The 13,827-nt window shown below is 26.3% G+C and overlaps 2 protein-coding genes across 3 annotated transcripts in view; both read right to left on the minus strand.

The window, feature by feature from the left end:
- Positions 1 to 1,295: 1,295 nt before the first annotated feature.
- On the minus strand, positions 1,296 to 5,908 carry LOC127280331 (uncharacterized). Its single transcript, XM_051303246.1, has 2 exons — positions 5,673 to 5,908; positions 1,296 to 5,607 (listed from the first exon to the last, which is right to left on the minus strand). The coding sequence occupies exon 2, from the start codon at positions 5,458 to 5,460 to the stop codon at positions 2,086 to 2,088; it is 3,375 nt and encodes a 1,124-aa protein (XP_051159203.1). The 5' UTR covers positions 5,461 to 5,607; positions 5,673 to 5,908; the 3' UTR covers positions 1,296 to 2,085.
- A 2,053-nt stretch (positions 5,909 to 7,961) lies between these two features.
- LOC127280337 (uncharacterized) overlaps positions 7,962 to 13,827 on the minus strand; it is a 32,277-nt gene continuing 26,411 nt past the window's right edge. Inside the window, exons 1-2 of one of the 2 annotated variants that reach the window (XM_051303259.1) lie at positions 13,311 to 13,578; positions 7,962 to 12,053 (exon numbers count right to left, since the gene is read on the minus strand). In XM_051303259.1, the coding sequence (XP_051159216.1) occupies positions 8,501 to 11,869 (3,369 nt within the window). In that variant the 5' untranslated portion in view covers positions 11,870 to 12,053; positions 13,311 to 13,578 and the 3' untranslated portion in view covers positions 7,962 to 8,500. Of the gene's footprint in view, positions 12,054 to 13,310; positions 13,579 to 13,827 lie in introns of those variants that run through there. The other variant, XM_051303260.1, reaches the window with a different exon arrangement.

The following is a 13,827-nucleotide window of genomic DNA, read 5'->3' on the forward strand; positions in this document are numbered from 1 at the left end:
TATCTAAAAATATTAACTTATTGAAAAAAAAGTAATTTTTTCTTTTCAATTAAAATTTTTCAAGAAAAAACGAATATTCTTGTAAACGTTATGAGCTATCGCCATATTCATATTCAAAAGATGCATTTTGAAAATTTAATATTTATCCTATGCAATACTTCTTCTATTAATAAGTTTTCTGATTAAAGAAAAACATTTGCCAAAAAGCCATAAATACTTCCATATTTGACAAATACTAGAGAACTAATAATATGATCAAACATAAAATTAACAAAAGTATCATCAACGTATTCGTCGTTTTTTGCTACATACAGATCGCTGCTTTTTAACAATTCTCTAATTAATTAAACTTTCTTGTATTGATTATTCTTATATTCTTGCAAATAATTATAAAGTGCATTAACAATTGGTATTTGTTTATTTTAGTCGATTTCTGAGAGGCAATTTGCAATGAATAAAAAATCACTGAGTATGTTTAAATAACTAAATATTGGTATAAGTTGTACCGTTTCTAGTGGATTTTTAAATGTATCCATTCTTGATATTTGAGTTTTAATAATTTATCATTTATATTTACTATTAATAAAATATATACATTAGCTTTTGTTTTATTACAAAATATTGTAAAAATTTACATTATGCATAAATAAACGTGTCACTCACGCTGCATCAACTATTATTTAATATAATAATATCTTTTTTTTCTTCTTTCGACGTTATTTACATTAAATTACTAAAAAAACAGTTACTATTAGTATACCTTTGTGAAGCATGAGAAACCAGCTCATCAAGTAGAGCGGCCTATTGGTTTTTTGGGACAGATCTCCCCTATTTAAAGATTTTAGGGAATCCAATCAGTCATTCCCGAGAGTACTCTAAATTCACTCCAATAAGGTAGTTGCTCCTTGTCAATTACACCGAGTATGACAATAGCCAAATTCAATATATTACGACCTGCGTTGACGTCGCGATTCCACGCAATTTTACAATTCTCGCAATACGCCGTTCTATTCTTCTTCATTAACATGCGCTCATTGCTAGTACTGCAGAGTTTAGTGGTTCTGTGCTCGTCGATAAAAACAATGTTGAAATAATTGTCAAGATTTCAGAGGCAAATAAATCATATATACTATAGATATAATTATGTATCTATTATATTAATAATTTACAATGGATATAATTTTAAAATTGTTTAAAGAAAATATTTTTTACGTCATATATATTATATATATAATAATTTAGACTGAAGAAAAGAAGACGAGGTAAAAGCATCTATTTCTCTTGTATGGATATTCTCACGTTTTACGACACATTCAAAGTATAATTTTCCCCGCGTAGACAGTGTGTATAGTGCGAAACGGCGCGTTTGAGTTCAAAAGTTGAATTTCAATAAAAAAATTACACACACAACGTCATAACTCAGCCGACTTTTATTACGTGTTTATTGAGGTTCATCGAGTTAAAATCACAGCCACCGCTTTTGCAATATACCGAACGTTCTTAGAGAGCACACATACTGTGCGGTTATAAAATGAAATCACTAAGGTACAAGGTCAGATAAAACATGATTCTGCGCTGCATCAAAGGATATAAGTGGCATATACAGGCGTTGACTTCCGCTTCTTTTGAGGAGCATAAAGTGACTATCACACGGCACTTTTAACGAGTGGCAGTGAACAAATACGTCTAAACGAACACTTGCGACTCTCGCGGTTCATTAAGCTTCCTGGCTTAATTATTACCTTTTTCTCTCCCATGACTGATTGGAGTCAATGTCCTTCAAGGTATATACACAACATTATTTTACTGATTCCTCGCGAGGACGAGAAAAATATTTCCTAGACTTTTTAACAAACAAATTTTTTTTTATTTTAATTCATTACAACATTTTCTATACATACATTAGATCTATATCCACAAAATACAGTACAGCACAAAATATTCTATAAACATGTAGATGACATCGTGATAATTATTTTTAAGATATATAAGATCACTAAAATTTATACAGTAACAATATGCGATAACTAAAGTTTATGAAACAATAATTTTTTTTAAGATTTCAAATTTCAGTATATACGATATTCAGAAACTAATATGTGCGATTTCATTTATAATATTTCTAAACCTAACGTGCTTCTCATTAATAGTGTGTCGAAACTTTAGCTTCAATTTTAAAACCTTGCCTAATTCTTTAATGTTCACTATTTCATGGTCTTCGATAAGGAATACACTTCCAGGCAAAAGAATTACATTTTTCTCTTTTACATTATAAAATTGTTCAATTTTCGCCCTTACATATAATCCATTAAAATCCATTTCATACAAAATATTCACACATTCAGGTGCTGGATAAACAGCAAATCTAATAGCAGATGTCAGATTTGGGTAAGCTTGTGTAAATTTTTGTAAAATAATGTTATACTGAAATGATAACATTCTGGCAATGGAAATTGGTTTAGCTTCTAATCTAAATAATTTTAAGTCAAACTCCCGGTCCGGATCGTCTGACTGTCTTATAGCCAATTTATATAATGCAATTTTCATCAGCTTTGCTTCTTGGGTATCCCTTGCTATTCTTGTGTATCCTGTTGTCACATAATTCCTAATCGCATAGTAATCATGAAATGTTACTGAATACCTTGCTTTCTGTTCGTTGTAATTTTTAATTATATTTTCTATAGATGCTTCTTCCTCAATTTGACGTCTTTCTTCCTTCGAATAAAGAGCATCGATTCTAAATTTACCTTCAAAATTTGATATATCATGTTTTTCAAAACGTGAGTCGTATCTTAATTTTTTTAAAAGATCAGAATTCTCAATTTCAAAGATTTTACTCCAAACAGGTGCTTCAAAGGTATTGTTATACATCCAATAATCAACAAATTGCAATAGAGTGATGTTATCAGGAAATGTGTATTTATTAAACAAGTTTCGTATCCATTCTTCAGAAATATTTATCTTATTTTTAATAAATGTTACGGCATCATCTTCGAAGACAGATTTTTCACTCAAACGTCGTTGTCTTCGGCAAAGATTATTAAGTTTCGATTTTTCAAAATAACTAATATCATCGTTACATTTCTCATCATAATCGTCAGCTTGAATTGGTATTCCAGAAAATATAAGTTTTTTAGAACTGCGCCAAAGTTGATTATTAATTTCATACATAACATGATCAGGTTCAGGTTCAAAACTTACATTATTTAATGCAATATATTTTTTTATTGCGTTTTCTGTGTCTCCTTGTGTAAATAATCTTTCATCTTTTAATTCGTAACCAGTTCTTAACTGTGCAATTTTTAATACATCGTCAGATAGAAAAATAAACTTATAACCATAACCACTTTGGTTATTTAAAGTATTTATGAATATTAATCGAGAATTATTTTCACCAATAGTACCAACGCTTTTGTATAAGTTGGATTTTAAAGTTGATATTTTAGAAAGACTATTAATGACTGATGTAAAACTGAAATTAATCTTTTCTCTTAAAGAATTAATTATTTTTTCAAATACCTTTATATTGTCTTTAGTTATAAATGTCAATTGAAATGCAGGATCTTTTATGTGTGAACAAATTTCGTCAAGTAATTTAGTTTTACCTAGTAGATTTGTTATTGATAGTTTGTGAGTTTGTCGATTTGTTATAATTTCATCTACTGTTTCACTACTTGCAATTTTTAAAAACACAGATTTGATATTTGTGCCTAATGAAGACAGAAAAGAACGTGAATTTGTTTTTATTGCTTTTAAAGATATGTCAATTGGAGATTTATAAAAAAATACTTTGTTATACGATGCACAAATATTTCTATAATTGTTTCCAAATGTATCTGATAAACAAGGATAATAAGGGACTAATGATAAACCAAATTCTTTCCACCAATCACTTTTCATTTCTTTATTTTCCGCTTGACAATCGTCTAAAATTTCTAACTGATACTCAAACCGTGATTTTTTATAATTTAGTAAGTTTTGGAAAAAGACAGTAATATTTTCATCAGTTCTTTTTAAAATAATAGGTGTTGCCGCACTAAATAATTTTTCAAAATACAACCTAATGTCTTCTGTAAAAACTTTTTCATTATCAGAATATTTTGTTAATATTACACTGTAATCTTCTTGTTTTAAAATATAGTATTCGAAACTTATGTTACTATTTGGAAAATAAAATTCCAAAACGTCATAAGATAAATTTTGCGGTTCTTCAAAATCACTATGTGCTGTTGTATTTAGAGGTAATAGTAATTTTATAATAACCGTCATATTGCTAAGTTTCTCTATTAGAGATTTTGAAAAGGCCTCTTGAACTAATTGAAATTCATATGTTCCATATAATTTTGTAATGTCATTAATTTGACTCCTAAAATAATCATCTTCACCAGATGGACGCTGATCAATTTCACAAAGCAATGCTTTAGGATAATACATGTAAAATAGAACTGCTGCGGCTCTTTTATTTTCGTCTAAATTAAGCAAATGTTGCTTTATGAAAGTTTTAGCCAATGATATCTTACTTTGAAAAGTAGAAAGTGCCACGTGCATTTTTAATGTATAATCATTGTTTAATTCAACATCAATGTCATTAAAAGCTTTAGATATATATTGGAATAAATGTTCATAAGCTGTCTGCCAAAAGTGTGAATCTGAAATTAAACTTGCCATGTTTTCATTGTCAACTAAATGTTTTGAATTAAAAACGTAATACGTTAGAGCTGGAAGGGCAAAAGTTTTTAACATTTCAAAATTCTTCCCATCAGTTAAAATTAACTTTTCAATTATTTGACCGATTATTAAGTATTGGTCAAATAAATTATCCTCAGTTGGATTTGCAACATTGTTTTCGTATTTAATATCATTGTTGGTATTTATTCTACCAGCTCGAAATAACATTGAACCAGCTTGTGCATAAATATAATCTATAGACAATAAACTAAGATTGGCTTTTGGTATAGGAAAAAGAGGTAAGATTATGTCGTTATATATTCTATCCACTGCTACTAAACTAAGAGTTGAGCTATAGCCATATTCATTTTCAAAAGATGCATTTTGGAGATTTAATATTACTCTCTGCAATACTTCTTTTATTTGTAAGTTTTCTGCATTACGAAAAACGTTAGTCAAAAAGCCATAAATATTTCCATATTTGACAAATACCAGAGAACTAATAATGTGGTCAAACATAACACTAACAAAAGTATGATCAACGTATTCGTCGTTTTCTGCTCCATACAGATCGCTGCCTTTTAACAATTCTCTAATTAATTGAACTTTCTTGTATTGATTATTCTTATATTCTTGCAAATATTCATAAAGTGCATTAACAATTGGTATTGGTTTATTTTGGTCGATTTCTGAGAGGCAATTTTCAATGAATAAAAAATCACTGAGTATGTTTAAATAACTAAAGATCGGTATAAGCTGTACCGTTTCTAGTGGATTTTTAAATGTATCCATTCTTAATATTTGAGTTATAATAATTTATCATTTATATTTACCAGTCTGTGAATAATATAATGCTGACACATTTATTCTTTCTTGTCGTTGATGTCACTCTATTCTCTCTCAATAAAGAGGACTTTTATAAAAAAATTCAAATATTATCTGAAAAATAATAAAGTTTATTATTGAATAATGAATATTATATATTGTGAAATATATTGTTTTACCTGATATTGTTTACGAAACTCTGCAGCTTTCAATAATTAGATACTTGTGGTTAATTTATTTCACAAAGAAAAATTGAAATAAATATTATTTGCTATAAAAGTGACTATTCTAATCTGAATGTGTTAATTGTTGCTTAAGGTGGAATTATGTTTTTATATATTTTGTTATTGATACAACTAAAAGAAGAAAAGAAATAAAAAAAATTTTATTCAATACATATATTTATTAGAACCGTAATTTCAAAATTAATATAAATTAGTAAAATAAAAAATAGTTTTTAATTTTACGAAATAAGTATATGTACTCTCTTATCAGTTACGAGGTACATACAATATTATCAATATTTTACCATAAGTAAACTAACTCTAAAAACATTTTAAATTTATTCTATATCTATGTCAAGAAAACTTTTCAGTTATAAATATTCTGAATTTATATACAGAAAGAAATATTATATTAATTGTAGTTAGATATTATGATTACTTGATATAATTAATTTTCAATTCTTTTTTTTCCATCTCAAAATCATTTGAGGATCATTTTTTTGTAAAATCAATATTGCACGGGCATTATTTCGAATCCACGTTTTTTCTATGTTCATGCAGTACAACTCCGATAAGTTTCTGTCCGTTAAGTTTCCATTCCCCTTAACCCGTCATCACATCAACGATTACTCACACTAATTACAGTCGAATCTCCCATTAGTTAATTCTGGTGGGGGGTTAACTTATGAGAGAATTGCCGCGTAAGGAGAAATAGTTGCGCAGTGACCTATTGCGCATGGCGGTCAATTTCAAAATATATGTTTGAAGTCTTGTGAAGTAAATGAGTTATTAGAAATGTTTGAATATTTAATTTAATATAAGTTTAGTTGACTGTAAAAAACATTGTCGGTACATACTTGTATTATTCTTTTAACTACTTTTATTAATTTTATAAATCATGGACGGAATTTTATTCATGATAAAATATTATTTGAGTTAATTGGAAATATTATTAAGGAATTAATATTCGTAAATGATGCAGCTACATCAGTGAAACAATTATTTAATAATTAAATTAAATTAAAAAAAACAAAATTCAATTAAATTAAAAGAAAATTCTTTTAAACATGAATCGAATGTTTTTATTCTAGGTAGTGGTTATGTTTATTTATGTGTCAGCCATCTTGGCACCACTATGCGCATGTGTAATGACTAAAGTTTTTTTTAGATAGAGGGGATACGTGATAGGAGAAAATTAACTTATGGGAAGTTAACTTATGGGAGATTCGACTGTAGATGTTTTCACTGCGGCGCATGCTCACTTACACTTGTTTTTCAAAATATTTTCAAATTTACTGTCAGTTTTTAATTGGTACCTAATTGTTGTCTAGAACCAGGTAAATCTATAAAAGAATTATCAAATACATTTAATATTACAGAAAAAACAATTGAATCCTGGTTAAAAAATAAGAATCACATAAAAAAATTAATTATTAAAAGACGTTATTCAGAAGTATTTATTTAATTGTTAAATATATAGGAAACATTTTTTCTGAAATTTAAATTACTTTTCAAAATAATTATTGGTATAATGAAAAATATTCATTAAGTTGTCGTAAAATAAAGATTTATCAAGTAGATAATACGAGATAATGAAAATAAATGTAAATTAGATAATTAAATCTACAAATTGTAATTCATCACAAAAAATTAACTAACACACTACTTTAATATAAATCCCTCACAACAAAAGGATATTCAGGATATCCTTGGGACGTCCTGGGGATATCGATTTTTTTTCGGCGGTTTGGATATCCCTGGGATATCTTAGAGATGTCCATGGATATCCAGAGGATATCTTAGGGATATCCGAATCGCCAAAAGCAAATGGATAACCCCAGGACGTCCCAGGGATATCCTTAATATCCTTGTGTTGTGAGGGAAAAAATAAATTTTTCAATTGATTCTAGGAGATCGATTTGGAGTAGTATTTATATTGTTATATCTAGAAATATTGCATTTATAAAATTCAGTGTATTTTAAAATTATAATTAACTGTTAATGTTTTTTATATGTTGAGATTATTTATTTAATATAGATTTAAAAACATTATATTCACAAAAATAGTTTAAAAAAAGCGTCTTAATGTGTTTCCACCACTCAAGAATGAATATGAAAACAATACTTGAATATTGAAATATGAAGTATTTAAAAGTTTTAAGATAGATAAATACATTTTTATAATTACTGTAATATAAATAATTAGGTATTAGATAATTAATTTTTTTAAAGAAATTACAAATATTGTTAAGCTAAAGTCATTATTTATAAAATTTTACAATAAAAATATACATTATTTTTACTATTATTACTGTTATTAAATTATTACATTATTAAAAACATTAAATTAAAATTTTTTTAAATCATGATTTTAGAAGAGATACGAATAATAAATGATTAACAGAGACGCCGTCAATTGGTGTTAAAAGTGTTGAGTATTGTTTTAACACAATTTTTGTTGTTATGAAGACACCATTTTCTTGTGTTGACAATTTGAACATTTGCATTACTTGTTGACACATTTTTCCTTGGAAAATGAAACATATCTTTTCAACCAGCAGTTTGATTTCAAAAAAAAAATATCTAAAAAAATTCTCAGGCTATTATACAATTTTATTTCATGTTAAATATAATACATTTTAACGGTTTCTCTACCCAGGATAAACAGAACATTTAAGAAAAAAAAGCACATCCCCAAAATTTATACTGTACCAGTTTGCGGTAACTGTAGTTTATTAAACAATAATTTTTAAAAATTTTGAACTATATATTATATACAATAATTATAAACTAATGCGTGCAATTTTATTCATGATATTTATAAGCCATACGTACTTCTCATTAATAGTGTGTCGAAACTTTAGCTTTAATTTTAAAACCTTGCCTAATTCTTTAATGTTCACTATTTCATGGCCTTCGATAAGGAATACACTTCCAGGCAAAAGAATTACATTTTTCTCTTTTATATTATAAAATTGTTCAATTTTTGCCCTTGCATATGATCCAATAAATTTCATTTCATACAAAATGTTTATAAATTCAGGAGCAGGATAACCAGCAAATCTAATAGCGGACGTTTGACTTGAATAAGCTTGTGTAAATTTTTGCAGAGTAATGTAGTTTTGAGAAAGTAAATTTCTATGTATTGCACTTGGTTTAGATTCCATTCTAAATAATTTAGAATCAAACTCTTCGTCTGGATCATCAGATTGTCTTATAGCTAATTTATATAATGCAATCTTCATCAACTTTGCTTCCTGGGTATCCCTTGTAATTCTCGTATATCCTGTTGTCACATAATTCCTAATCGCATAGTAATCATGAAATGTTACTGAATACTTTGCTTTCTGTTCGTTGTAATTTTTAATTATATTTTCTATAGATGCTTCTTTCTCAATCTGATGTCTTTCTTCTTTTGAATAAAGAGCATTGATTCTAAATTCACCATCAAAATTTGATATATTATGTTCTTCAAAACGTGAGCCATATCTTAATTTTCTTAAAAGATCAGGATTGTCAATTATATAGTTTCCACTCCAAATAGGTTCTTCAAAGGAATTGTTCTTAAGCCAGTAATTAACAAATCGCATTAGGGTTGCTTTATCTGGAAATGTGAATTTTCCAAGCACATTGCGTATGCGTTCATCAGGAACTCTTGCATAATTCTTAATAAATGTTACGGCTTCTACTTCGTAGACAGATTTGTCACTAAAACGTCGTTGTCTTCGGCAAAGATTATTAAGTTTCGACTTTTCAAAATAACTAATATCATTATTACATTTTTCATCATAATCATCAGGTTGAATTGGTATTCCAGAAAATAAAAGTTTTTTTGAACTACGCCAAAGTTGATTATTAATTTCATACATAACATAATCAGGTTTAAAACTTCCATTATTTAGAGCAATAAACATTTTCATTTCTTTTTCTATATCCCCTTGTGCTAAAAATCTTTTATCTTTAAATTCGTAACCTGTTCTTAACTGTGCAATTTTTGACACATCGTCAGATATAAAAATAAACTTATAACCATAACCACTTTGGTTATTTAAAGTATTTATGAAAATTAATCGAGAATTCTTTTCATCAGTCATACCAACGGTTTTGTATAAGCTAGATTTTAAAGCTGATATTTTAGAAAGACTATTAATGACTGACGTAAAACTGAAATTAATCTTTTCTCTTAAAGAATTAATTATTTTTTCAAATGCCTTTATATTGTCTTTAGTTATAAATGTCAATTGAAATGCAGGATCTTTTATGTGTAAACAAATTTCTTCAAGTAATTTATTTTTACCTAGTAGATTTGTTATTGATAGTTTGTAAGTTTGTCGATTTGTTATAATTTCATCTACTGTTTCACTACTTGCAATTTTTAAAAACACAGATTTGATATTTGTGCCTAATGAAGACAGAAAAGAACGTGAATTAGTATGTATTGCTTTTGAAGATATGTCAATTGAAGATTTATAAAAAAATACTGTGTTATATGATGCACAAATATGTGTGTAATTGTTTCCTAATGTATCTGATAAACAAGGATAATATGGAACTAATGATAAACCAAATTCTTTCCACCAATCACTTTTCATTTCTTTATTTTCTCCTTGACTGTTGTCTAACATTTTAAAGTGAGACTCAAATCGTGATTTTTTATAATTTAGTAAATTTTGAAAAAAAACAGTAATGTTTTCGTCAGTTCTTTTTAAAATTATAGGTGTTGCCGCACTAAGTAATTTTTCAATATATAACCTAATGTCTTCTGTAAAAACATTTTCATTATCAGAATATTTTGTTAATATTACACTATAATCTTCTTGTTTTAAAATATAGTATTCAAAACTTGTATTATTATTTGGAAAATAAAATTCCAAAACGTCATAAGATAAATTTTGCGGTTCTTCAAAATCACTATGTGCTGTTGTATTTAGAGGTAAAAGTAATTTTATAATAACAGTCATATTGCCCAGTTTCTCTATTAGAGAATTTGGAAAGGCCTCTTGAACTAATTGAAAATTAAATCTTCTATATAATTCGATTAAACTATTGAGTTGATTCTTAAAATACTCATTTGGATCAGGTAAACGTTTGTCTATTTCACAGTAAAAAGATTTGGGATAATGCCAATAAAATGAAAATCCTAAATCTCTTTCTTTCTTGTCCAAATGTGAACAATGTTTATTCATGAAAGTTTTTGCCAATGCTACCTTACTTTGAAAACTAGAAAGTGCTAGGTGCATTTTTAATGTGTAGTCATTCTTTAACTTAACATTAATGTCATTAAAAGCTTGAGTTGTATATTCAAATAAATTTGTATACGCTGCTTGCCAGAAATTTGATTTTGTAATTAAATTTACCATGTTTTCATAGTCAAACAAATATTCGGAATTAAAAATATAATATATTAGAGCAGGGAGAGCAAAAGCTTTTAACATTTCAAAATTCTTCTCATCAGTTAAAATTAACTTTTCAATTACTTGACCGGTTATTAAGTATTGGTCAAATAAATTATCCTCAGTTGGATTTGCAACATTGTTTTCGAATTTAATATAATTGTTGGGATTTATTCTACCAGCTCGAAGAAACATTGAACCAGCTTGTGCATAAATATAATCAATAGACAATAAACTAAGATTTGTATTTGGTACAGGAAAAAGAGGTAATATTATGTCGTTATATATTCTGCCTACTGCTAGAAAACTAAGTGTTGAACTATCCCCACATTCATTTTCAAAAGACGCATTTTCAAGATCTAATATTATCCTATTTAATACTTCTTCTATTTGAGGGTTTTCTGCTTCACGAAAAATATTAGCCAAAAAGCCATAAATATTTCCATATTTGTGAAATACTAAAGAACTAATAATGTGCTCAAACATAACTGTAACAAAAGTAACATCAACGTATTCTTCATATTTTTCTCCATAAAGATCGCTGCCTTTTAACAATTCTCTAATTAATTGAGCTTTTTTGAATTCATTCTCCTCGTAGTCTTGCAAATATTTATAAAGTGCATTAATAATTGGGATTTGTTTATTTTGATCAATTTCTGATAGATAATTTTCAATGAATAAAAAATCACTGAGTATGTTTAAATAACTAAATATTGGTATAAGTTGTACCGTTTCTAGTGGATTTTTAAATGTATCCATTCTTAATATTAGAGTTATAATAATTTATCATTTTTATTTACAACTGAATATTTGTATGATATTGTATGATACTAATAGTCTTACAATTGGTGATATGAAACTATTTTACTTTTTATTTTGTCATTAATGTCAATGTCGTTGGTTTCCATAAAAGAGATATCATTTACAGTAATTCAATTATTATCTGAAAAATGATATACACAATTATTGAAGAATTAGTGTTAATCTTAATAAATTTAAATTAGTAGAAAATGATACAAAACTACTAAAACAGTAACTGAGAGGTTATTTTAGAAAAATTTATGTTTAACACAAATGTTTGCCTTATACTTTATCCACAGTGTTAATTTCATCGGGAAATTTACTCTTAAAATATTGAATGGATTGATTTGAGATTTTTTTTATGAAGGGTCACAATGTATTTTAGACATTTTCACAAAAATTGTAGTTCAATCTAATTTATATTTTAATATTCAAATTCTTGATAGAATTAACATTGTAGCCCTAATAAACACATACTACTTGTTAGATTTGATTTAGTTAAAAATAACTAATTATTAAATTCACTTTTAGGTTATGTCAAAGTATTTAAAATTTCTGGTAATTAATTAAATTTGTTAAATTCGACTATTTTTTCAATAAAAAATAGTTACTTTTTACTAATTATTAGTTATTTATTTTTTTAATTGCTAAAGCAAAACGACAGCCAAGATTTTACTAAAAATTATTTATTTTCAACTAATTCAGATTTAGAAAGTGGAAAATACTTTAAGTCCTACTTAAAAATTATTATTGCGAGTGAATCAAATATTATGGATTGAAATAAAAGATGGAAATAACAGGTAAAAAATTATGTAAAAATTATAAATTAATATCACTCTGATTGAAAAAATCTGTTACATTAAGCAATATATTATCATCTACTGAAATTTAAAACAAACTTTAAACTATAAGCTAAAATTATTATTTTATAATTTTTACTAATTAAATTATTATTATTATTATTTGAAATAATTTTTTTTTAAATTTTTTGTTCTGGATAAATATTTATTTAATCGTTAAAAAAAACGACATTATTATTATTTAAAAGTTAAAATTAGTTTTGATATTAACTTATAAAATTTATATAACATTCCATTTAATAAACTATAACGTCTTTAGAAATATTAAATGCTTTTATTTAAAATGTATTTATGCTATAGAATTTGTCAAAAAATGAGAGTTTTGTTGTATATTTTTTTAAAAAAGTAATTTTCATGCTTGACAGAAATATTTTAATTCAATAGAACAATATAATAATACAATGTATATATAATACAATACACTAATTTCGAGGGAAAAAATGCTTTACTTGAAATTTAGTTGATGGTTAGTAAATAGTTAGGTACAATAGAAACAGAAATATAAAATTTATATTATATTATTACGTAATTTTATTTACCTTGTACAGTATTTTAATACGCTGCTGATTTCAATAGTTAGATTATTTTTGTAAATACTTTATTATATAGAAAGTAGTTTAAAAAAATATATTATTTTCTATAAGCAAATTACTATTGCGATCGAAACTTCAGTGTTAATATTCAAACTGGATTTATATTTTTCTTTATCTGTCACCAAAATTTTTCAACATGTCTATAGTTTTATTGGTACAATTGAAAAAGTAAAACTTAATATTTACTCAGTACGTAGATAAGATAAGCGGAATTTTAAAATTAACATAAATTAGTGTAAGGCACAATAGTTCTTAATTTTACAAAGAAAATTATAAACAACAGTTTTTAAAAAATTTAATCAATGAACGAGTTCATATGAAATTTGGTTTCAGGTTCTTTTTGGGTTGATGATTATGAATATAATGTTAGATTTCCGTAATTTAAAATGAAGAATACAGAAAGGCTGCTTACAATTTTTTTAAATTTGAACTATTACGGATTTCTATAAAACTTGATTTTTGT

Source organism: Leptopilina boulardi, unplaced genomic scaffold (assembly GCF_019393585.1).
Source record: "Leptopilina boulardi isolate dan_hultmark-lab unplaced genomic scaffold, ZJU_Lbou_2.1 LbouV2_237, whole genome shotgun sequence".
Classification (NCBI taxonomy): Eukaryota; Metazoa; Arthropoda; class Insecta; order Hymenoptera; family Figitidae; genus Leptopilina; species Leptopilina boulardi.